Consider the following 27,018-nt stretch of genomic DNA (forward strand, 5'->3'; position numbering starts at 1 on the left):
ATAAAGAAGGATGAATGAACATGGGACTTGGGTATCTTCCAATATGCTGTGGTCACGCAAACACACACCCAAGTAATGGTCAGTAGTTCGGGCAAGGTCTGCATTTTAGCTCAAGAATATTTCTAAGGATTAGCTGAACAGATCTGGATTTGGAAGTGAGGGAATTCATGTCTGAAGCAAAGGGTATATAGGTCATCCACAGAGCAGCTTCTAGCCCATTAAAAAAAAATACTTCTTGCTTTTACAGTACTATCTTCCCTGTCAGCCTACCTACATACTATTTTTCATCAAATCCAAGATGCTATCACTACACTATTATTTTACATACCACTAAAAGGCAAAATATTGTTGAATAAACTGGCGAGCCATGGATCATAAAATGCATCCTGATTTCTAAAATGTTAGTGTAAAAAAATGTGCATCTTAAGAGTCAGGGAAATATAAATATACAAAACATGTGAGGCATGATTAAAATCACAACTGTCACTTCATTCAACCTTTTCAAAAGCAAATAATGCTTTAAAATAGAATATATAGTTTATGTATTATGAAATGTTTTATGCTTTTTCTCTGTACTCAAGTTTACTCAGTATGGTTTAGAAAATTTTAAACATACTCTGGCTAATAACTAAAGCTAAATATAGATCACCATTTTGCTCAGTGAAACAACTTTTATTACTATACTTTATGACTATTTCCTGTAGGAAAGATTTAAGAGAAGACCTTAAGGGCACTGAAGGGATTTATTTAAATACCAGCCTTGTTTTTTACTTAAAATTGTTCAGAAATAAGAAAGATAAAGCATTTAATTTTGCCTTCTACTAGGCTTATTTTTTTTTAACATGGGTTTTAATTACCAGAATATACCTAATAAAGCTACTATCATGCTAAGGTTGTAGGACTCCTGCAAAGGCAAAACTGGCTGAAAAGCAGGTTTGTTGCTTTCACTAGGACAGATCACTTCATATGCATAGATCATAAGCAGGGAGGTCGTGCACCCTCTACTGGTGAAGGGTTTTTGTTGTTTTAGAAAGCCTACTTTAGCTTCTTACTCCAAGGAGAGAAATCCTAAATCCAGTTGAGGTAGGTGTCAATCAGAGGGATAAAAAGTGGTTGGTCTTTACCTTCTCAGTTAATTTTACAAAGAGTACACAAAACTGAAATCTTACGAACCAGGATGTGACCTAATAGTTCAATAGAAGACTCAAGAAAAAGACATTAGAATTCTAACAAAAACTTCATTGTATGAACAGGTTTAATGTAACATGGAATGCAAAAGATTAGAACCATTAACAAAATATCGAATTCTTCAACTTAAAAAAAATAATTAAAATAAATAAAATCAAAACAAGATAGTGACCAGAATAGTACCATGAAAATCACAGTAAACAGAAAAGCTTCCATCAGCATTTTAAGGATATAACAATTGCAGTATGATACATATTTAAATATTCCACTCAGTTTTGTTATTTATTTTTCATAAAAATGTTACTAAGAAGAAAGGCTTCAGACATCGATGAAAAGGTGAGAAATCAGGTTAGAAATACTTAATATACCAAGATTTTTTAATTTACTGTTAAAAAGTACCTTATATTTGCTCTTAGGTATTTTAAACAATGAATAATTATACTTCACATATGACAGGTGGTAACTTATCTGCACAAGAATTATATAAACTTTTAGATGTGCACGGTTTACTTGGAATCGTCACATTTTATAATTTTCATTTCTACTTTAAAAGGCTGACCAGGTTGTTTACCAGTATAGTAACAGGATTAACAACTGTTGGACTGCACTATATTTAGTTATATCTTATCCAATTTCACATGATATATGGGAAAAAAGTATTCATTTTATGAATGTGATAACAGCCTTATTCATGGTATGCTTTTTTTTTTTTTTAATGAGCAGTACAGATAGCAGACACATAACTCCTTACTACCTATACTCTAACTACAAAGAAATGAAGCCAAACTTTAGAAAAATACAATGCAAGAAAAGATTCAAGTTAAAAATATATTCCTTTGGTTAAAAATCATCCCCTTTATAATATTCATTTGTAATCTAAACTCACAGCATATCCCACCAGCCCAAAGTAATCTTCTAAATGTCATTATATTTGTTGTATTACCATGTTTTTTTTTCAATCCAGAATTTATGGAGGTCACTGGGTTGCAGCAACAAAGTGTTTTAACTCTAGGAAGAGTATTGCCTTGTTGCATTAGCTCCTTTGACAAAATGTCTTTCTTACTTTACAAATGTCTTTTTTACTTTAGAAACCTCCGACACATGTAGTTTTCTTCAGATACTGTATATCCGAACTTTTTATAGAAACCAACATTTTGTGGTAGACATTCAAGGGTAATCTTATAACAGTTCAGTTTCTTGCTTAGCAAAGTAAGGGTCGATAATAACCTGAAATTCAAAAGGTGGGGGGAAGCATAGAGCATTTGTTAATAAAAATGCATTTGAGTAACTCAATATGAATGAATAAAATTATATAAATAAAACAAGTTTATATTAGAAACAGGTTTAGAACATGACCTTTCTCACTATATTCATTTAAATATTCAAATTATAAGGGAGAAAGCATTTAATTTACCCAAAGCATTTTACTGTTTCAAATATACTTTATCCAGTAATCTCTAGCCCATTAATAAATAGGACAATACTAAAGTCACCCTAAACCATCTTTAAAAATAGGTTTAAGATTAATGTTAACACTGAAGACTGTCAATCTTTTTAAGAAAATATGGCCAAAGTTTAAAATTTTTTTCCTAAATCTGTTCAAACTACTTAGGAACAGTCAAAATTCCCACATGTAATGAGTAAATAGCATTGTTCTTTATCATTTTAAAGCTAGTATTTGTAAAAGAATTATCACATAAATTAGTATTAAATAGAAACAAAGCAAAAAGATACATTTTTCAAATCCTTAAAAAATCCAAACCCAGTATAAGAATGTGATTCTAGGGACACCTGGATGGCTCAGTGTGGTAACCATCTGTCTTAGCACAGGTTATGATCTCAGGGTTCTGGGATAGAGCCCTACTTTGGGTTCCCTGCTCAGCGGGGAGTCTTCTCCTCTTCCCCCTCCCACCGCCTGCTCTCTCCCTCTTTCTCTCTCTCAAATAAATTAAATCTTTAAAAAAAAAATATATATATATATATGATTTTAACTGCCTTAGAAAAAAAAACTAGAAAGCTACGAAATTTGCTTGGAGAGTTCTCTCATGTTTGCATACACTGAAAAGTAGTAATCATTTTGAAGAAAGCACATCTTGGCTGAAGTTATGAAATTATAAAAGATATGACAGAAGTAAGTGGACTTCTAGAAGCTGGTCTGTTTTGTTCAATGATATATCCCAAATATCTTGAATAATATCTGGCACATAGCAGGACTTAATATTTATTGAGTGAGTTCTTTAAAACTCAGAAGAGATGGTATTAAGAAGTAAGTTCTAGCTTATAAAATAGGCAATAAACCTATGAAACATTTATTTTAAGGAATTTAGATAAATGCATAAGGGATTATACAGGAAAGGCTCTATTAGTATATGTTTCTAAAACTCACAAGACTGAGAACATTTCCTGTTTCTAAATATGACTGGGAAACTGGGATGAATCACTTGTTTCCTACTAGTAGGAGAATGGGTATTATGCTTAGCTAAATAAGTCAATCAGAGAAAGACAATTATCATATGACCTCTCTGATATGAGGAATTTGAGAGGCAGGGCAGGGGGTCTTGGAGGGTAGGGAGGGGAAAAAAATGAAACAAGATGAGACTGGGGAGGGAGACAAACCATAAGAGACTGTTAATCTCAGGAAACAAATGGAGGGTTGCTGGGGGGTGGGGAGGGAAGGATAGGGTGGCTGGGTTATGAACACTGGGGAGGGTATGTGCTATGGTGAGTGCTATGAATTGCGTAAGACTGATGATTCACAGACCTGTACCCCTGAAGCTAATAATACATTATATGTTAAAAAAAAAAGTTAATAAAAATGTTAGTCAATAAAATGGTATACTTCGAATTTCTAAAATTCATGATAAAACATAAAAATACTTTGTTTCTTCATTAAATTTAGTTTAAGCTACAGAATGAGCCTAATTAATGACATCTAAAAAGGACTTCAAATAGGAGAACATTTTTTAACAAATACCTGAGCAAGACACTATTAAGGTAACAGAAAAAGGATCTAACCAGGGATACCTTGTTTCTGCCTACTTACAGTTTGCCAAGCTGCTTTCCTCTGCATTCATCACTAACAACAACATCTTCTACTCTTCCTCTCTGAAAATAAAATGTTTGAAAGGACTAGGCATTTTTAGCTAATTCAGCAAGTGACATAATTCACTGATGTTTTGTAAACAAACTTCAAAAACCAAAATGCAAGCCTTTTTTAATTTACTATAGAGGAAATACAATGAATCAATTTATAGCCTAATCTTTTTTTGTCTATATTCTAAATCTTCCCACCCCACTGTTTTTTGTTTTTTTTTTTTAGTCCACCCCACTGTTTTAAAGCAGATTTCAGAATCCACATCACCAAAATGTAATCTTGTCATGTTCATACTACATCATCATATTCCTTGCGTAATAGCAGTTTCTTTCAAACATCCAAATACAATTTATTAATTTCTAGTAAAGAAACCCCACCAAAATTCATACTTCACAGAAGTATTTTGTTTTATAACATTTTCTTTTCTCTAGCTTTATTATAAAAATACCATATATAATATACATAACATACAAAATACATGTTAATCAACTGTTTATGTTGTTGGTAACACTTCCAGTCAACAGGCTATTAGTAGTTTTGGGAGTCAAGTTACATGCAGCTTTTTTACTTCAAGAAGTTGGGGGGGGTGTCAGCGTCCTTAACTCCCATGTTCAAGGGTCAATTATATAATATTCTGAACCCTTTAACTGCTTGGAGACTGCTAAAAATTTGTGTTAATCTATATACAAAGTATTGTTTGTTTTTTTTTTAATAGCATACGTATTCTAATCATTACTGCCAAATTTTATGATGCTGACTTGGTTTCTCTAGGACTATACCATCTGACACTGCAGAACAATTTTTTGCAAACAATTCAGATAATTAATACATTTTCTTCCTCTTAACTTCAGAACACAATGGGAAAATGTTACTAAGTGATTTCTATAAGTAGAGCTTTTTTCAGGGCAATACAACTCTCATTTTACAATGAAATGCAGTGAGAAAATAAGATTCGTTTAATGGAAACTCGAAGTTGGTTTTGCTAGAAAACACCTGTTCATTTTATTCATAAGTGTTAACGTGAACACATACCTTAGCACAGGAATGGATGAATTTATGTTCTATTATCAGAGTTGCTGTAGCAACAATTTGTCCTAAAGTCACATCTTCCACAACTGTAACATAATAATCTCCCGATTTCTTCATGTGCTCAAAAGATTCTGTGGAAATTGGAAAAGTGTTATGTGGTAGACATTAAACTTTACTAGGTACCATAAAAATACTATGATTAGCTTATTTCATTATTGAATATTTGAAGCTATTTCATCATGGTGATTTATACTTTGTTTCTAAAGAAAGTATTATTAGAAATGACCAAGTGGTTAAAACATCAGTAAATCATCAATGGGAATATGGTCTATACATTTTAAAAATCTGCCAGCAAAGTACAACTATTAACAGCTATTTAAGATGAACAGCACTTATAATACAAATAAATTGTAGATGTTGCCACTTCTGTGACTAATGAAGACTTTTAATATCTTCATAACTTACTTTAAGTCAATTTCTTTAACCTTTACACTCGATATTTGAATAGAACAAAACTGCAAATTTTAGTAAGAATGTTTACATGGCTCCATTCTGTAATTTTTCAGTTTCTGCCTTCAAAATATTTTGACAAAGTAGTTTTCAGCTTTCCCTTTGTGTCCTGAAGTGTTTAATGACTACATGACTTCTTTTTTAGAAACAGTTCTCAGTTTTGCTTGTTTTGAAAGCACCTGTGAACTAGGTGAAAAAGTCTCCATTTCTAAGTAATCTTCTCAAAGTCATATGGCAAATAGGAGCAAAGACGGAATACTTTCCTCTCAAATTGACTTTTAGTACTCATATTGCCAAAATAATGGGTTTCTCATCTAATCTGATATGCATTCAAAGAGGAATTCAGGAATAAAAACAGCCTAATATTCTCACATACTGTTTATTTCCATAGTCTTGTTCTAGATAGGATTCTGGAGGGGGAAAGAAGATATAAAAATGAAGGAAAACAGTGAGAATCAGAAAATGGTGATTTTCATCTTGGGAGGGTCAGATAGAGTACAAAACAAAATTACCTAGTGAAGGAAATGAAGAAATTTACCTAGTAAAGGAAATGAAATTATAGAAAACAGGAGGATAGTGTTAGAGCAATGGATAGAGTCAGGAAGGTTCTAGTCTTTTCCTTACCAATTACTACCTGTGATCTTAAGTTATTTGACCTCTCTGGATTTCCACTTTCTCATGTATAAAAAAAGGGGGCTAAACTATAAATTTGAAGATACCTGTTAATCTTAAAATTCAATATAGACAAATTAAATTTAGAACATAATTTCTTACCCTTTTTTATTTGGTGATGAAATTTCCATGAATAACCTAACCACATAAAAAAATACTACAATATAAAACAATCTCTAGAGCTGCCACCTAGCTACAGAAATTATCGAAAAGTCAGGTGTTTTGGGGGCACCTGGGTGGCTCAGTGGGTTAAGCCTCTGCCTTCAGCTCGGGTCATGGTCTCAGGGTTCTGGGATCGAGCCCCTCATCAGGCTGTCTGCTCAGCAGGGAGCCTGCTTCCTCCTCCTCTCTCTCTCTCTGCCTGCCTCTCTGCCTACTCATGATCTCTCTCTCTCTGTCAAATAAATAAATAAAACCTTTAAAAAAAAAAAGGTATTTTGTAAAACAGGATAATTACTACAATTGGATTCTAGAACAGGTTAGCCACATTAAACATTTAAATAATAGCTAATTGTTATAGGAATAATTTCCAGCTATTTGAACAAAAAACACAAGCAGACACTGAGCATAGCTCCAAATGAAAAATGTGTTTCCCTTTATTTTTCATTCAGGCAAAGAGGGTGTAGTACTTACTCATAAATTGTTCAGGGTTGACAACACCAGTCTCTGTCAGTTGACCTAGTACCTTAAAAAAACCTAGTTTTGAAAAACAGATTTCAGATCATTAGAAGACCAAATAAAAGACCTATCAAAAGAAGCAGTGTGTGAAGCTGGTGGGATTATGGGCACTTGTGTTTTCAAAACTTTCTGTGATCATTTTAAAATTAATTTTTATTATTTAAAAAGATTAAACTGAGACCTGTTCTTTCTATAATCACTACATAAAACAATAATAGGTTCTACCAATGTTTTTGCCTGCCTAAGATTTTTGGAATAGTGCAGACCTTAATGATTCAATATTTATAAAACTAGCAGGTATATTTTTCAATGTAATTTGCATTAAATTTGATGCAGGGAATGCCAAACTTTCCCAAATACATGCTTTGGTGCAAGATTATCATTATGACCAAATATGATAATATTTTTAAGATAAAATATAAATAATACTGAGACTAATTTTTAAAGATTCCTGATTAATTTCATTAATGTTAAATTAAATGTGAACATTTTAGAACTTTGATAATCTAGATTTCTACACACTCGATAATTAGCTTGACCAAAATTAGTTTCTTTAAATTTCCTACCAAAAAGAAAACTAAAATGTTGATTTTATTACAAAAATGAAAAAAGTTGATTTTTTATTAAATTCATTAAATTTAAAGAAATCATTTGGAGAATTTAGACATTAAAAAAAGAAATATAAAATATATGTAAACAAAACCTTTGCAACTTATCCAAGGCATATATCTCCACCCTCATTCCCCATCCAGCTTCTTAGAGAAGATTTTTCCTTATGTGCCATTATAGATGATAATTTTACCTTTTTGAAAAGTCTTTTCAGATTCTTAATTAGGAAGGAGTGTTGTTGTAGTTAAGTCATTTGAAATATGTCACAGTAATACCTGGTCTTAGCCCTGATATATACATATTAGAATTGTCTCAGTGACTTTAAAAATTAAATAAAAATGGGGCACCTGGCTAGCTCAGTTGGTGGAGGATGCAACTTGATCTTGGGGTCATGAGTTCGAGCCCTACACTAGGTGTAGAGCCTACTTCTAAATAAAATCTTAAAAAAAAAATTAAGTACAAATAAATAATTCAAAAGTCAAACATTATTTTTTAAAATTAGCACCATCATGTTTCTGGAGAAAATAGAATGCCAATTACAGTTGACCCTTGAATAACACAGGTTTCAACTGTATGGGTCCACTTATACACAGATTTTTTTCAATAAAAACCTTATAGTACTGTAAATAAGTTTTTCTTATGATTTTACTAACATTCTCTTCTCTAGCTTACTTTAAGAATACATTATATAACACATATAACATGACATATATAACACATATAACATTATATAACACATATAACATCAACTATTTCTATTACTGCCAAGACTTCCAGTCAAAAGTAAGCAATTAGTTAAGTGTTTAGCCAATCAAAATTTATACAGATTTTTCAAATGCACACGAGTCAGTGCCCTAACCCCCATGTTGTTAAGGACCAACTGTGTAATTCTAACCAGGATATGTAAATGGAGTCCCTACCTCTATTTAAGTCAGCAGTACAAAGGGGCCTCAAGACCAAACCTTCTCCAGGATGTGTTGGGGAAATGGCTGGAGAAAATGTAGCTGTATTCTGGCTCCAGTCCACTTCTTTGAGTAGACTTGGGTCAAACATAGGAGTTTCATCAGGTTTCATCTTTGTAGTAAGGTCTAAAATAACAATTTTAAATGGTAAGGCATTTTAATATGGAATTAGGATCAGTGAGAAATTCTATTACTTAATAAAAATTAACACATGCAAGCTATTTTATTCTATCCTGAATCTAACATAAATGCCACAACCACAAATAGAAAACTCATGGTAAACATCAGGTAGTAAACAAGTGACTATAAGTTTTAAACTTTAAAACCGCATTTTCTAGCAAGTATTTTAAAACTTTTTTCCTGGGGCACATGGGTAGCTCAGTGCTTGAGCAAACAGCTCTTGGTTTCTGCTTGGGTCATGATCTCAAGGGTTGTGAGACGGAGCTACTGTTGGGCTCTGCACTGGGCTGAGTCTGCTGGAGATTCTCTCCCTTCATCTGACCCTCCTCACGCTGACATGCGTGCTCTAAAATAAATGAATAAAATCTTAAAAATACATATTTCCTGTGGGTTGGTGTTAGCATAGCACTGTGGATAGCTGACTTTCCATGAGCTTTTACTTTCTTTTCATTATTGGGTTTTATTATTGGGCTAAGAAATTATTTGTTGGTGGTCTTACCACTAAGACTTACTGGGTATGTTACTTGTCTTTTTTTTGTACAAACCATGAACAGAAGGTAATTGATGGACTGGCTTAAATTACTTAACTCTACATTCATTGTAATGTTTGGTCTTAGCTATGACAGATTCATATTAAAGGTATCTGTTAGATTTTGTTTTCACACCAGATTTTCTAAAAATCTATAATGTAAGTTTATCATCTGCAGCTTAAGAATAGCCAGTGTTTTTCATGCTGTTATAAAAGGATCAATTTGAACATTCAGAAATGGGCAGATTCTTACTAGGTGGAGTCTAATAAAAAATAGACTAAATAACAAATATAAGGATAGACTAAAGCATAAAAATGGCAGCAGCGGCATGTCTGTGGAACACAGTGTTGTTAGAACAGGGTCTCCCTAACCATTAAGAGACTGTAAAGCAACCCCTAACTTCCATTTCTATTCCTTTACCCAGTTAAAGAAACTATTCTATTTGATACTTGCTTCTAGAGCTTTGAAACAAAGACTTTAAAGATATATATCCATAACATTACCATAAAATAAAGAAAGAAACGGGAAAAAATTAAAGTCCACTTAATGACGATTTTCCCAATAACCCCACTCCCGTTATGTTCCCTATTTCCTAAGTCACAATATGCTTAAAGGAAATTCTTCTCTTAACTTTTCCTTAAAGCTTGATTCAACTCCTGCCTGTGGAACCCGACACAACCCTATAGGTAATGCTCCACTGTAGTAGAGGCTTTGGGAAGGTAACATGGTGTAATAATAGAAGTTAACATTTGTTCAGCTCTTCCGATGAATCAGGCATTGTTCAAAGAACTTTTACCCACTACTAATTCATTTACTTCAACAATCTTACAGGATAGGGATGATTATTATCTCCATTTTAACAGATGAGGAAATGCAGGCAACACATGATAAGTAACCTGCCCAAGATCACAAAATTAGTAGAGCCAGGCTTTAAACCTAAGACGTAAAAAAGCATAAGCTCTGGAGTAAAGCTGGTGTTCAAATGTCAAATGCGATTATGGCTAATGTCAGTTCTGACAATCTGTTTCCTCATTTGTAAAATGGAGATAAAATTATTAGAAGGATGAAATGATTTATTATATATAGCACTTAATAGTGCCTAGCACACTGCAAGTGCTCAATGAGATATATTTTAGTTAGCAACTAATTAAAAATTCATGTTTATATATTTTTGTTAATATTTTTCATCTTTAATTCATGAGTCAGGTACTGTGCTGGGTACAGGGGCTGCAAAAAGGACGACAAGTTATCTATATGTTTATGTTAAACTGAAACATTCTTGAATAGGAAAGAAAAAAAAGTAATCATAGTTATTATGTAGAATACCAAGGGGCTTTTTCCCCACCTCAAAAAGGACTTAAATGTGTTATGCCACAAACACCATCCCTGGTTCTAAGGCTAATAAGGAAAGGAAATAAATTCTGATGATTAACAATCATTCATATCAAAGTTAACAAGCTTACAGTCCACTTGAAACATTTTTTACAGGTAAACTTTAATGCATGCACTTTACTGTTTGTCCCTGATAATTAGATCCCGAGGCTTTTGGGTTTACTCTCATCTCAAAGATGAGATGAATAACATCATTGTAACAACATTGTTTTTTGGGTATGCAGATAAACAGGCTAAATATTTATTAACAAAGTAAAGCGTATATATTAAATACAGAAAACAGAGAGTGTTAAAAATTTACTTCTTCAGGGCAAAGCACTATTTAAACAGTTTGATGATCATTTTATTTAACATACAGTTGTAACCATGAAATTTAAGGAAAGCTCGAAAGGGAATTTAGGTGAACATTAGAATAATTTCAAGTTAACTAGATTACTTTTTCCTATAAAGCTGCCCAGCTTTACAATAAAATACAGCCTAGAAAACAAACAAAATGCAGTTAATTTCCAAGAGAGAAAGAATTAGGATTCTAATTAGGAGAATTAGGATTATGAAGCCTTTAACTAGTGAATTTTAAACAGTAAATACTAATATTTTCCTATGCTTTTCTTTAACAAGATGGTCCTATTCCATGAATGATCATAAAAATAAATAATAGTAGCTAAAATTTATGGAGTGCTTTGTATTTGTTAACTTATAAAAATACAATGAAAGCTTTACCATTATTATCCCCATTTTACAGAGTTAGGATTCAAAACCAGGCAACAGAGCCAGCTTCAAGGGCACTGGAACCCTGCAGTTACCCAGGGCCCCACAGTTGGTTTTACTCTCTGCTGCCACTGCCTTGAAATTCTTAATTTTTCAACAAAGAGCCCTCCATTTCCTCCATATCAAAATACAATAAACAAAGCATTCTGAATAGAAATAAGAATCCATTAACCAGGCAACCAGAAATTAAAATGTTTTTATGACCTAATTTACAAAACAAAGCCATACTTAAAGTTACTTTCCTTTATCTTACTCCATCCCCATTTAGTAAAATTCTGCTGGTGCCCAATAAAATATGCTGGGAAAGTTAAACTAGGATGTGATTTGATACCGAATTTCGAAAGATTTTAGAAAGGAATGAAATAGATAAATCTGGTTTACAAAAGAAATATTTTAGCATCTTAGGGTGCCCACAGTACTGCAAAACTTGGAAATTTCAGTAAATAGAATTGCAGCTGTCTGAGGCTGAATCTCGTCATTATCACTGGGGTGACTGATTTTCAAAAGTAAACCCTAAGGGCGCCTGGATGGCTCAGTTGGTTAAGCATCTGCCTTAGGTTCGGGTCATGATCCCAGAGCCCGTGACCTTGGTGCTCCCTGATCAGCAGGGAGTCTGCTTCTCCCTCTCCCAGTTCTCCTGCTCGTGCTGTCAAATAAATAAATAAAATCTTAAAACAAAAGTTTTCAGAACTTTTCCAATTTAATTGCCAAGTTAGCATGCATTTACAAGGTCCATATATGCCTAACAGCCCAGTAAATTCCTAGTGAATCAATAACAAATGGTATAAGACTTACTTAAAGGCCACATTTCAGAAAATACGAAAGAAGAAAGATTCCCAAATTGCCACAAGTGAGATCACAAAAACCATACACCAAACTCATTTTTACTAGGATCATCAGGTTTTCATTCAGTTGACTATTCTTTGAACACAATTTCAACAATTTGGTTTCCTGGCTTCTACAGCACACTAAAATACAAAGTGTATTTGCGAGGAGGTGCTGCTAGAAACAAGCAACTGAGAGCAACAAGTAATAACAGACACTGGGAATGAAGATCTTTAAAGTTGATATAAAAAATTTAAAAGCATGGGGCACCTGGGTAGCTCAGGTCATGATCTCAGGGTCCTGGGATCCAGCCCCGCATCATATCATGCATCATATCGCATCATATTGGGCTCTCTGCTCAGCAGGGAGCCTGCTTCCCTTCCTCTCTCTCTGCCTACTTGTAATCTCTGTCAAATAAATAAATAAAATCTTTAAAAAAAAAATTTTTTTAATTAAAAGCATGATCCAAGGCCAAGTGTAAGCTGCTTAGCATATTTCAAGAGCCACGGGGCCATCACAACATTACTTCAGTACATGAATAGGGGAAAGTTTGCTGTTTGAGGCTTTAGTGTTTGTCTATATAAATTTCATAACAATTTCAATAATAATTTGATTAAAATTTTAATCTAAAGAATATTTTATTCGCTGATGATTAACAGGCCTGGCCATATTATTAAGTTATGCAATTATACTTCACTTGAAAATTTTAAAAACTATTTTCTGATCGTTTTGATCCCTATAATCTGGCATTATTCCCAGACTACAGATTAGGAAACTGGAGCATGTGGAGCCCCAAGGTACAACAGCAAACAAGTGAACTGGGACTAGAATCCTATCTTGTTTTCCCATCTTGAACTCTAAAATACAATACTCAATAGACACCAATCTTTACATCATCGTACCAGATAGGTAGCTCTAATTTGAAGAAATGTCAGCGAATTCTGCCTAAACAGAACTGATCTAAATGATTTCTTGAGACCCATTCTAAGATTTGTTCATTAGTGTATAACCTAACAAAACTAATTCCATAATCGCCCGTTTCCATTTTGTATGAATTTTAAAAGTTGGGTTTACATAGACATCAGCTCCTCTTACAAGGGAAATCATAGTGCTCAGTGTGTCTAGGGGTACAAGCCCCGGGAAAAGAGACAAAGGATGTTCCTCCTTCCCGCAGTGAAAGCCCCTATTAGTCAGTGCAGGATGTGATCTTCGGAGCAGGAGCATGTCTTCAAGCGGCTCCCGACCTTCGTGGGGTGCACCTCGGGAAGGAACGGATAAAGGGGGGTTTCGGGGCATTTGTGCCCGTTCAAAACCGATGGCGGCAGAGACTAAGCAACTGTCTCGATCCTCCACGCTGAAGGCTGAAGCCTGCTGAGCAAGAGTTAGTTTCGACCCCAGTCCCTGCTCCCGTACCCCTGTACAGCTGGACGCCTGGACCACTGGCCCTCATCCCTAACCTCTCTCTGCTCCAGGCGCGTGTCCGCTCAACTTGCTCGGAACCGCGCTCTACAACCACATGTGCACCCACCTGGCCAAGCCAAATGCGCGGCTCCCGGAAAAAACACCTCTCATCCGGGCCTACCTCGCCTCCCCCCGCGCGCAGCAGGCACAGTCACACCTGTTTGATAAATGTGCAGGCAGGCCCACGACGGCCCCCAGGACACCCGGCGCGGCCCCGCTCTCGCTCCCCGACCCCCAGCCTCCCTCACCCGTGGAGGCCTCGCGGTCGGCGCTCCTCTCCAGGCCCGTCGGACTCTCACCCACCCGGGTACACAGTACCGGATCCGGATCCGGCTTCAGCGCCAGCCCCACCTCCTCCGTCACCTCCCGAGCCACGGTTGCCGTCGCGGCCGCAGCTGCGAGAGCCGCGACCAGGACGTGGCAGCGCCAACGCCTCCGCCCCACCCCGGGCCGCTGACGTACTGCCGCGCGCAGGCGGGCGGGGGCGCTCCGGGGGCGAGGGGCGGGCCGGGGCGGGGCCTGAGGCGGGCTCTCGCACGTGGGGCGCGGCGAGGGCGGCCCCCGCGGGGACTCCGCCTCCCGGCGGCGCAGGGTCGGACACCGGCTGGCGCTTCTCCGCCTTCCCGCGGCGTCCGGCTCTCCGCCTTCCCGCGGCGTCCGGCTCTCCGCTTCTCTGGAAATAACTCAGCGGACGAGTCAGCGAAGCAGTGTAAGTGCTGATAGTGTGCGCCTCTTTCATTTTCGGAAGCCGGAGGTTCGGCCTCTTGCCCTCTTCTTTTAATAGTCCGTTTAATTAGGACCCTTGTGGCCCCTTCTTTTAATAGTCCGTTTAATTAGGACTTCAGCGACTCACCCGCAGCTGGAAGTTCCCAATCCCCAGTTTTCTGAGTCACCTCCATGAAACGGGGCCACTCACTCCTTTCAAATCCTTTTTGGATGAACCATAGGGTTGAGACACTGGTTCTCAGCTGTGGCGGGTTTGCCTCTCAGGGGACAATTGGCAATGTCTTTGGGAGGGGTGCCCCTGGCGTCTCTCCAGATGAGAGGGGAGAGGTGGGGAGAGACCAGGGACGCTGTGAAACATCTTGAAATACACAGGACACATCTTGAAACAACAAGGTTTCAGCCTGGTCTGAAATGTCAGTTCTGCTGAGGTGGAGAAAACCTGTGTTAGGACAAGAAAAAAATGACTTTTCATTTCCAAAATTTCACTTCCATTTCCAAAACACGTGTCCTCATTTTACAGATGAGGAAACCGAGATCCAGAGATGTTAAGTAATTACCAAAGTCGCATAGCTTAGTAGCTCCCGTTCCTTGTCTTAGACCGTAAGTTTTCAACTTACTGAAATTGCAAAGTATTTTATTCTTAATACCGTTCGAAGAACACCATATGTATTGTCTGCCAGGAATTATATTTTCTTCTTATTTGTGAGATTTAAATTTCAGTTAACACTTTTACTGGTTGATGCACTCACACCATCAAACAAATTAGTGAGGCTGATGGCATCCACATTTCTGTATCCATCCTTCCTTTTACCCCTTTGCATAGGAAAGAATGTATAAGATATAAAAAGAAATAAACACAAATGTTAAGAAACATACAGCTTTGTTTCCTTACCACAATCTGGCCCTATGTTTTCAATGAGTTTCTTCTGAGCAACAGAATCCTGTAAATTTTATAATTTAGCAAAAACTGAAGCAATCAATTATAAAATTTATCATAGAGCACAGTTCTGAGATACCCAAAAGATCTCCTGCATTTCAGACGTATCCCTCCTTTTCCTTTTGGACCAAAGGAACGCAATTTCTCCTTAATAGTCACTCTAGCCAGAACAGCGCCCTCCTTTTTTGCATGCAGTGAGGATCCAAGGATCCAAGGTAGCCAGGTCACAATCTCAATGTCTAGTTAATGGAATCATTGATGTGTTTTCTAGTCATTTTTACTTATTTTTTTATTGAGATATAAATCACATATAACATTGTGTTAGTTTTAGATGTATAACATGATTTGATATACTTATTTTGCAAGATGATTATTTCAGTAAGCTTAATTAACATCCCTCAGCACACATAGTTACAAATTTGCTTTCTTGTGATGAGAACTTTTAACATTTACTCTCTTCATAACTTTCAAGTATACAATACAGTTTTGTTACCTGTACTCACCATGCCTACATCACAACCCCAGGACTAACTTAGCTTATAACTGGAAGTTTGTGCCTTTTGACCCCTTCACTGATTTTGCTCCCCACCCACCAACTCTGTAATCACTAATTTGCTGTCTTTACCTATGATTTTTTTTTTAGATTCAGCATAAAAGTGAGATCATACAGTATCTGTCTTTCTCTGCTTATTTCACTTACTGTAATGTATTAAGGCTCCATCCAAGTTGTAAATGACAGGATTTCCTTTTTAATGGCTGAATAACATTCCACTATTTGTGGGTTTGTGTGTGTGCATATACACAAACTTCTTTATCCACTCATTTAACAGTGGACACTTAAGTTGTTTCCATGTCTTAGCTATTGTTAGTAATGCTGCTATGAACATGTGGGTGTGTATATCTTTTCTGGATAGTGGTTAAATTTTTTTTTTTTTACAAATATGCAGACGTGGAATTGCAGACCATATGATAGTTTCTATTTCAAAATTTTTGAGGACCATGTTTTTGTTTTTATGTTGCTTAGAACAGTTTTTTTACGTTTTAATTTTAATTCCAGTTAACATACAGTGTTATATTAATGTAAGGTGCACAATATAGTGATTCAGTAATTCTATACATTGCTCAGGGAACATCATAAGTATACTCTTAATCCCCATCACCTATTTCATCCATCTCCCCACCCACCTCCCCTCTGATAACCATAAGTTTGTTCTCTATAGTTAAGAGTCTGTTTTTTTGGTTTGTCTCTTCCATATCTTAGCTATTGTAAACAATGTTGTAATGAACATGTGGGTACATGTATCTTTTCGAATTAGTGTTTTTGCATTCTTGGGTAAATACCCAGTAGTGTGATTGCTGGATAGTAGGGTAGTTGTATTTTTAATTCTTTGAGGAACCTCCATACTATTTTCCACAGTGGCTGTACCAGTTTGCATTCCTACTAACAGTACAAAAGCGTTCCTTCTTCTCCACATCCTTGCCAGCACCTATTGTTTTGTTTTACTTATTTTAGCCATTCTGACATGTGAGGTGATATCCTTTGTAGTTTTGATTTGCATTTACCTAATGGTTAAGTAATGATGAGCATCTTTTCATGTGAAGGTTGGTCACCTATATGTCTTTTTTGGAAAAATGTCTTCATGTCTGCAGCCCATTTTTTAACTGGATTTTTGGGGGGGGGGTGTTGAATTGTGTACGTTCTTTATATATCTTGGATTCTAGCCCTTTATCAGATATGTCATTTACACATATCTTCTCCCATTCAGTAGGTTGCCTGTTAGTTTTGTTGATTGCTTCCTCCACAGTGCAGAGGTTTTTTATTTTAATGTATTCCCAGTGGTTTATTTTTGCTTTTGTTTCCCTTGCCTTTGGGAACCTATCTAGAAAAAAGCTGGTAAGGCCAGTGTCAAAATTATTACTGCCTGTGTTCTCTTCCAGAATTTTTATGGTTTCAGGTCTCACATTTAGGTCTTTAATCCATTTGGAATTTATTTCTGCGTATGGCATAAGAAAGTGGTTTAGTTTCTTTCTTCTGTATATTGCTGTCCAGTTTTCCCAACATCATTTGTTGAAGAGACTGTCTTTCCCATTGGATATTCTTTCCTGCTTTGTCAGAGATTAATTGGCCATATAATTGTGGGTTTATTGGGGCACCTGGGTGGCTCAGTCGGTTAAGTGGCTGCCTTCAGCTCAGATCATGATCCTGGGGTTTTCTGATTGAGCCCCACATCAGGATCCCTGCTCAGCAGGGGGCCTAATTCTCCTTCTCCCTCTGTCTGTTTCTGCACTTGTACTTACTTTCATGCTCTCTCAAATAAATAAATAAAATCTTTAAAAAAAAAAAAAAAGAAAAAGAAAAGCACACAATTAAAAAAAATTGTGGGTTTATTTCTGGGTTTTCTGTTCTGGTCCATTGATCTATATGTCTATTTTTGTACTAGTACCATACTGTTTTGATTACTATATCTTTGTAATATAACTTGAAGTCTGGAATTGGGATGACTCCAGCTTTGTTTTTCTTTTTCACGATTGCTTTGGCTATTCGGGGTCTTTTGTTTTCCATACAAATTTTAGGATTGTTACAGTTCTGTGACAAATGCTATTAGTATTTTGATGGAGATTGCATTAAGTGTATATATTGTTTGGGGTATTATGGACATTTTAACAATATTTGTTCTTCCGTAAGCTTGGAATGACTTTCCATTGGTTTGTATTTTCCATTTCTTTCATCAGTGTTTTATAGTTTTCAGAATACAGATCTTTCACTGCTTTGGTTAAGTTTATACCTTTATATCTTATTATTTTTGGTACAGTTATAAATGGGATTGTTTTCATAATTTCACTCTCTGCTGGTTCATTATTGATATATAGGAAAACAGATTTCTGTACACTAATTTTGTACCTTGTCACTTTGCTGAATTCATTTATTAGTTCTAGCAGTTTTTTGGTGGAGTAGTTTGGGTTTTCTATATATAGTATCATGTCATCTGCAAACAGTGAAAGTTTTACTTCTTCCTTACCAATTTGGATGCCTTTTATTTCTTTTTGTTTTATTTCTATTTGGTTTTTTTTTTATTTCTATTGTCTTATTTCTATTTTTGTTGTGTTGTTGCTGTGGCTAGGATTTCTAGTACTATATTGAATAAAAGTGGTGAGAGTGGACATCCCTGTCTTGCTCCTGATTGTAGGGGAAAAACTCTCAGTTCTTCCCCATTATGGATGATGTTAGCTGTGGGTTTTTCATGCGGGCAGTTGGGTGGCTCAGTTGGTTAAGCGGCTGCCTCCGAGCGGGTCACAATCCCGGGTCCTGGGATCAAGCCCCACGTCAGGCTTCCTGCTCCGTGGGGTCAAGCCCCACGTCAGGCTTCCTGCTCCGTGGGGAGCCTGCTTCTCCCTTTCCCTCTGCCTCTCCCTCTGCTGTGTGTGCTCTCTCACTCTCTCTCTGTGTCAAATACATAAATAAATAAATAAAATCTTTTTTAAAATGGCTTTTATTATATTGGAAGTATGTTCTCTCTAAACCTCCTTTGTTAAGGATTTTTTTAATCATGAATGGTTGTTGTAGTTTGTCAGAAGCTTTTTCTGCATCTATTGAAATGATCATATGGTTTTTATCCTTTCTCTTACTGATGTAATAATGTATCACATTGATTAATGTGCAAATATTGAACTATCCTTGCATCCCAGGAGTAAATCTCACTTGATTGTGGTGAAAGATTTTTTTTAATGTGTTGTTGGATTTGGTTTGATAGCATTTTGAGCATTTTTGCATCTATGTTCATCAGAGATACTGTCCTGTAGTTCTCTCTCTCTCTCTTTTTTTGGTGGTGTCTTTTTCTGGTTTTGGAATCAGAGTAATGCTGGCCTCATGGATGGAATTTGGAACCTTTCCTTCCTTTTCTATTTTTTGGAATGTTTAAGAAGAATAGGTAATAACTCTTCTTTAAAGGTCTGGCAGAATTCACCTGGGAAGCCATCCATTCCTGGACTTTTGTTTGGAGTTTTTTGATTACTGATTCAATTTCTTTGCTGGTAATTGGTCTGTTCAAATTTTCTATTTCTTCCTGATTCTGTTTTGGGAGATTATATGTTTCTAGGAATTTATTGATTTCTTCTGGGTTGTCCAATTTGTTGGCATATAGTTTTCTGTAACATTTTCATATAATTACTTTTAGTTCTGTGGTGTAGTTCTTTCTCCTCTCTCATTTGTGATTTTATTTATTTCAGTCCTTTGTCTTTTTTTCTTGATAGGTCTGGGTAGAGGTTTATCCATTTTATTGATTTTTTAGAAAAATATTTTATTTATTTAAGAGAGAGAGAGAGAGAGAGAGCATGAGTGGGAGGGAGAGAGGGAGATAGAGAGATAAGTTCAAGCAGACTCTGTGCTGAGTGTGGAGCCTGACACAGGGCTTGATCCCACAACCCCAAGATCACTACCTGAGCAGAAACTAAGAGTCAGACTTCTGAGCAGCTGCATCACCCAGGAGCTCCTTTATTGATTTTATTTTTTTTAAAGAAACAGTTTCTGGTTTCATTGATCTGTCCTATTGTTTTTTTAGTTTCTATATCATTTATTTCTGCTTTAATCCTTATTGTTTCCTTCCTTCTCCTGGTTCTGGGTTTTCTTTGTTGTTCTTTTTAGCTCTTTATGTGTAAAGTTAGTTGTTTATTTGGATTTTTTCTGCTTCTTGAGGTAGGATGGTATTGCTATAAGCTTTCCTCTTAGAACTGCATCCCAAGGTTTTTGACCCATTGTATTTTCATTTTTATTTGTTGCCATGTACTTTTTAATTTCTTTTTTTATTTCTAGTTGACTGATTTATTGTTTAGTAGCATGTTACTTAGCTTCCATGTATTTGTGGTCTTCCAGATACTTTCTTGGATTGACTTCTAGCCATTGTGGTCAGAAAAGATGCATGATATGACTTCAGTCTTTTTTAATTTGTTGAGGCTTGTTTTGTAAGCTAATATGTGATCTTTTCTGGAGGACTTGTGGACTTGAAAAGAATATGTATTCTTCTGATTTAGGATAGAGTGTTCTGAATACATCTGTTAAGTCTATCTGGTCCAGTGTGTCATTCAAAGCCATTGTTTCCTTGTTGATTTTCTACTTAGATGATCTGTCCATTGACGTGAACGGGTTGTTAAAGTCCCCTGCTATTATTGTATTATTCTTGATTAGTTCCTTTATGTTAGTTATTAACTGTTTTATGTATTTGGGTATTCCTATGTTGGGTGTAAAATATTTATAATTGTTATATCTTCCTTTTGGATTGTCATCTTTATTATTATATAGTGTCTTTTGTCTCTTGTTACAGTCTTTGTTTTAAAGTCTAGTTTATTCAGTATAAGTATTGGTACACTGGCTTTCTGTTGATATCCATTTGCATGATAGATATTTCTCCATTCTGTCAATTTCAATCTGCCTGTGTCTTTAGGTCTAAAATAACTCTTTTGTAGGCAGCATATGCTGCCTTGTTTTATCCTCTTGTTTTATCCATTTGTTACCCTATGTCTTTTGATTGGAACATTTAGTCCATTTATATTCAAAATAATTATTGATAGATACATATTTATTGCCATTTTATTACTCGTTTTTTGGTTGTTTCTGAAGATTTTCTCTGATCCTTTTTTATCATTCTCTCTTTCATGGTTTGCTGGGTTTTTTTAGTGATATATTTGGATTTCTTTCGCTTTATTCTTTGCATACGTATTACTGGCTTTTGACATATGGTTACCACTAAGTTTGTATATAACCTCTTCTCAATGTAGCAGTCTTTATTAAGTTGAAGGTCATTTAAGTTTGAACCCATTCTTTATTCCTCCCCACATTTAGGTATATGGTATCATATTTTACATCCTTCTATTTTATGAGTTCCTTGATTGATATTGTACAAAAATATTCATTTTTACTGCTTTTGTTTTACCTTCATTCTGTTACTTTTGGTGTATCCTTTCCACTTGAAGAGTCCTCTTTAATATTTCTTGCTGGGCTGGTTTAATGGTCATGAATACTTTCACTTTTTGTTTGTCTAGAAAGCTCTTTATCTCTCCTTCTATTCTGAATTATAGCCTCGCTGGATATAGTATTCTTGGCTGCAGATTTTTTTTTTTCAGCACTTTGAGTATATCATGCCACTCTCTTGTGACTTGGAAAGTGTCTGCTTTAAAATCTCCTGATAGCTTTATGGGGGTTCCCCTATATGTAACTATCTTCTTTTGTCTATCTGCTTTAATATTTTTTTTTTCTTTATCACTGTGTTTTCCATTCTAATTATAATATGTCTTGGGGTAGATCTGCTTTTGTTGATTTCGTTGAGGGTTCTATGTGCCTCTTGGATCTGGATATTTATTTCCTTCCCCATATTAGGATAGTTTTCAGCTGTTATTTATTCAAATAAATTTTCTTCCCCCTTTTCTCTCTCTCTCCTTCTTCTGGGACTCCTGTAATGTGAATGTTATTATGTTTGATAGAGTCACTGAGTTCCCTAAGTCTGTTCTTTCTCTCTCTCTCTTTTTTTAAAGATTTTATTTATTGGACCAAGAGATCACAAATAGGAAGAGCAGCAGGCAGAGTGAGGGGGGAAGCAGGCTCCCCACTGAGCAGAAAGCCCAATGCAGGGCTCGATCCCAGGACCCTGAGATCATTGCCTGAGCCAAAGGCAGAGGCTTAACCTACTGAACCACCCAGGCACCCCCCTAAGTCTATTCTCATTTTGCATAATTCTTTTTTCTTTCTTTTATTCACCGTGATTACTGTCCATTACTCTGTTTTCTAGTTCATTAATTCCTCCTTCTGCTTCTTTCATCCTGCTGTTCATCCTATCAACATGTTTCTCATTTCTTTTATTGAGCCCTTATTGCTGCTTTGTTATTCCTTATTCTGTGTTAAGGGTCTCTGTCATATCTTCCATCCTTTTCTCAAGTCCAGTGACTATGTTATGATTGTTGCTTTAAATTCTCCATCAGGCACATTACTTATATTTGTTCCACTTAGATCTCCGGCTGTGGCCTTTTTCTCTTCTTTCATTTGGGATAAATTCCTCTGTTTTTTCATTTTGTCTAAGTCTCTGTGCCTGCATCTCTGTGTTAGGAAAGTCAGGTACTTCTCCAAATTTTTTTTAAAGGATTTTATTTATTGAGAGAGAGAGAGAGAGAGAATGAGAGCATGCACACATGTGCATTCATATGAGTTGGAGGAGGGTCAGAAGTAGAAGCAAATTACCTGCTGAGCAGGGAGTCTGACACAGGGCTCAATCCCAGAACCCTGAGATCATGACCTGAACTGAAGGTAGATACCCAACTGCCTGAGCCACACAGGTGCCCCAATACTTCTCCTGTTCTTAAGAGTAACAACCTTGGGGCGCCTGGGTGGCTCAGTGGGTTAAAGCCTCTGCCTTTGGCTCAGGTCATGATCTCAGGGTCCTGGGATTGAGCCCCATATCAGGCTCTCTGCTCACCGGGGAGCCTGCTTCCCCCTTCTCTCTCTGCCTGCCTCTCTGCCTACTTGTGATCTCTGTCTGTAAATAAATAAATAAAATCTTAAAAAAAAAAAAAAAAGGAGCAACAACCTTATGATAAACTGGCCCTGTAGTGCCCTGCCATGCGGTGTACCCTGTTCCCCAGGGCCTGGTGCTTCTGAGCGTCTCCAGTGTGTGCTCTACTATTGTTCCTGGCCATTTTTTTCCCTTAAGGCTAGTCACTGGGAGAGGCTCTCTGCCTATTGGGGGCAGTGTTTGGTCCCTGGCCTCAAAGTGGCAAGTTTTAACTGGGTGAGCTTTTGTCTGCTTGTGAGCTGAGACCAGCTGCTAGAACTGAGGCCCTGGAAAACCAAGGTTGGAAGATGGAGTTTGGGCCAGTCTTCTGGACAAGGGGGCCCACCTTGCTGTGACTGAGGTAAGCATGATTGGGAAGGGCAGTTACACCAGAGCTTTGGGGGACTGGGCTTGCTGTTAGCAAGTTAGGTAGTAAGTGTTGACGCTCTACTGGTTCCCACAGATGGCCCCGTGCTTATGCTGAGGGGTGAGGGAGGGAAATGGCACCTGCCTTGTCCTTTGTTCCCAGAGGGGTCTCTCCATGACTGCTGCCTCTATGGCACACCAAAAAGAGCAAATAACCTCCTCATTATGTGCCTTAGGCACTCTTCAGATTGCTGTTTCCCTGCTGTATGTCACAGGCTGTTTTCCCTGCCTTCTCTCCAAGAGCAGCCCAATGCCTTGAGTCTCTCCCAGCGCCAAGCATGCTGACCTTGACAACTCTAGGCTTTAACCACCACTGGTTGCACAAAATTCAGCCCCTCTCACTTTCCAAACCAATTGCTATGGGGAACCATCTTCCCAGTGCACGCCCCTGTGTACTAATCTGTCTCTCCCCCTTCTCCACAAGAGTGGCTCCCTCCCCATCACAGCAGCCATGACCCATTTCACCCCAGACTATCTCCGTACTTCCTACCTCTTCTCTACCTTTACTTGTGAGGTTTGCTGTGCCAGTCTTCAGGTTGATTTCTGGGGTGTTTAGGATGATTTGGTAGTTATCCAGTTGTATTTGTGAGACAAGGTAAGCCTAGGGTCTTCCTACTCTACTGCCATCTTTCCTCAACCCGCTATTGCTGACCGACAGTACACAAGGGTCCCCATTTCTCCACATCCTCACCAATACTTGTTATCTTTTTTTTTATAATAACCATTCTAACAGGTTGAGAGGGTAACTCATTATGATTTTGATTTGTATTTCCCTGATGTTTAGTGATGTTGAGTACCTTTTTGTGTGTATATTGGCCATCTGAATGTCTTTTTTAGCAAAATGTCTATTCTTCTGATAATTTTTTTTTTAAGATTTTATTTATTTATTTATTTGACACACAGAGACAGCACACACAAGCAGGGGAAGTGGCAGGCAGAGGGAGAGGGAGAAGCAGGCTCCCTGCAGAGCAGGGGAAGCCCAATATAGGACTCAATCACAGGCCTCCAGAATCATGACCTGAGCCAAAGGCAGTGGTCTAACCAACTGAGCCACCCAGGTGCCCCTTTCTGATCATTTTTTGATCAGATTGTTTTTTGCTATCAATTGTTTGAATTCTTTTTTTTTTTTTAAGATTTTATTTGAGAGAGAGTGAGAGAGGGAGAGATCATGAGCAGGGGGGGAGGGTAGAGGAAGAAACAGCCTCTCTGCTGATAAGGGAGGCCAATGTAGGACTTGATCCCAGGACCCTGGGATCATGACCTGAGCTGAAGGCAGATGCTTAACCAATTGAGCCACCCAGGCACCTAAGTTTATTTATCTTGGGTATTAGCCCTTGACTAAACATATGATTTGCAAATATCTCCTTCCATTCAGGAGGTTGCCCTTTTATTTTGTTGATAGTTTTTTTTTTTTTTTTCTGTGCAAAATCTTAGTTTGATGTAGTCCCAGTTGTTTATTTTTGCTTTTGTTGCCTTTGCTTCTGGTGTCAAAAGGAAAAAAAATCATTGCAAAGACTGATGTCAAGGAGCTTACCCTTTATATTTTATTATAGGACTTTTATGGTTTCAGGTCTTACATTCAAGTTTTTAATTCATTGTGAGTGGATTTTTGTGAATGGTAAAAATAGTGGTTGAGTTTCATTCTTTTGCCTTAGTGTTGCCTAAGTTTTCCAGCACCATTTGTTGAAGAGACTATCTTTTTCTCATTATATATTCTTGGCTCCTTTCTCATAAGTTGGCTGTGTATGCATGGGTATATTTCTGGGCTCTTTGTGCTGTTCCATTGATCTATGTATCTTTTTTTAAAAAATTTTTTTATTTTAATAAACATATAATATATTTTTATCCCCAGGGGTACAGGTCTGTGAATCGCCAGGTTTACACATTTCACAGCACTCATCATAGCACATACCCTCCCCAATGTCCATTTCCCCACCACTCTCTCCCGTCCCCCCTCCCCCCAGCAACCCTCAGTCTGTTTTTGAGATTGAGTCTTTTATGGTTTGTCTCCCTCCCAATCCCATCTTTTCATTTTTTCTTTTCCTACCTCCCCCCAACCCCCCCGCCTTGCATCTCCACTTCCTCATATCAAAGAGATCATATGATAGTTGTCTTTCTCCGATTGACTTATTTCGCTAAGCATGATACCCTCTAGTTCCATCCACGTCGTCGCAAATGGCAAGATTTCATGTCTTTTGATGGCTGCATAGTATTCCATTGTGTATATATACCACCTCTTCTTTATCCATTCATCTGTTGATGGACATCTAGGCTCTTTCCACAGTTTGGCTATTGTGGACATTGCTGCTATAAACATTCGGGTGCACGTGCCCCTTCGGAGCACCACGTTTGTATCTTTAGGATATATACCCAGTAGTGCAATTGCTGGGTCGTAGGGTAGCTCTATTTTCAGTTTTTTGAGGAACCTCCACACTGTTTTCCAGAGTGGTTGCACCAGCTTGCATTCCCACCAGCAGTGTAGGAGGGTTCCCCTCTCTCCGCATCCTCGCCAGCATCTGTCATTTCTTGACTTGTTAATTTTAGCCATTCTGACTGGTGTGAGGTGGTATCTCATTGTGGTTTTGATTTGTATTTCCCTGATGCCGAGTGATGTGGAGCATTTTTTCATGTGTCTGTTGGCCATCTGGATGTCTTCTTTGCAGAAATGTCTGTTCATGTCCTCTGCCCATTTCTTGACTGGATTATTTGTTCTTTGGGTATTGAGTTTGATAAGGACTTTATAGATTTTGGATTCTAGCCCTTTATCTGATATGTCGTTTGCAAATAGCTTCTCCCATTCTGTCAGTTGTCTTTTGGTTTTGTTAACTGTTTCCTTTGCTATGCAAAAGCTTTTGATGTTGATGAAATCCCAATAGTTCATTTTTGCCCTTGCTTCTGTTGCCTTTGACAATGTTCCTAGGAAGAAGTTGCTGTGGTTGAGGTCAAAGAGGTTGCTGCCTGCATTCTCCTCAAGGATTTTGATAGATTCCTTTCTCACATTGAGGTCCTTCATCCATTTTGAGTCTATTTTCGTGTGTGGTGTAAGGAAATAGTCCAATTTCATTTTTCTGCATGTGGCTGTCCAATTTTCCCAGCACCATTTGTTGAAGAGGCTGTCTTTTTTCCATTGGATATTCTTTCCTGCTTTGTCGAAGATTAGTTGACCATAGAGTTGAGGGTCCATTTCTGGGCTCTCTATTCTGTTTCCTTGATCTATGTGCCTGTTTTTGTGCCAGTACTATACTGTCTTGATGATGACAGCTTTGTAATAGAGCTTGAAGTCTGGAATTGTGATGCCACCGACTTTGGCTTTCTTTTTCAATATTCCTTTCGCTATTCAAGGTCTTTTCTGGTTCCATATAAATTTTAGGATTATTTGTTCTATTTCTTTAAAAAAAATGGATGGGATTTTGATAGGGATTGCATTAAATGCGTAGATTGCTTTAGGTAGAATAGACATTTTCACAATATTTGTTCTTCCAATCCATGAGCATGG

The 27,018-nt window shown here is 37.1% G+C and overlaps 1 protein-coding gene across 4 annotated transcripts; it reads right to left on the reverse strand.

Moving 5' to 3' along the window:
• Positions 1 to 1,237: 1,237 nt before the first annotated feature.
• Positions 1,238 to 14,370, reverse strand: GNPNAT1 (glucosamine-phosphate N-acetyltransferase 1). Of its 4 annotated transcripts, none has more exons than XM_080807731.1 (6): positions 13,966 to 14,370; positions 8,701 to 8,868; positions 7,127 to 7,189; positions 5,315 to 5,442; positions 4,232 to 4,293; positions 1,238 to 2,415 (listed from the first exon to the last, which is right to left on the reverse strand). In XM_080807731.1, the coding sequence occupies exons 2-6, from the start codon at positions 8,852 to 8,854 to the stop codon at positions 2,268 to 2,270; spliced, it is 555 nt and encodes a 184-aa protein (XP_080663857.1). In that variant the 5' UTR covers positions 8,855 to 8,868; positions 13,966 to 14,370; the 3' UTR covers positions 1,238 to 2,267. The 4 variants fall into 4 exon arrangements, with proteins under 4 accessions (XP_080663857.1, XP_080663856.1, XP_080663855.1 ...); XM_080807730.1 differs by having other exon boundaries at positions 14,202 to 14,364; XM_080807729.1 differs by having other exon boundaries at positions 14,147 to 14,362.
• Between the last annotated feature and the right edge of the window lie 12,648 nt (positions 14,371 to 27,018).

Source organism: Martes martes (assembly GCF_963455335.1).
Source record: "Martes martes genome assembly, chromosome: 7".
Taxonomy (NCBI): domain Eukaryota; kingdom Metazoa; phylum Chordata; class Mammalia; order Carnivora; family Mustelidae; genus Martes; species Martes martes.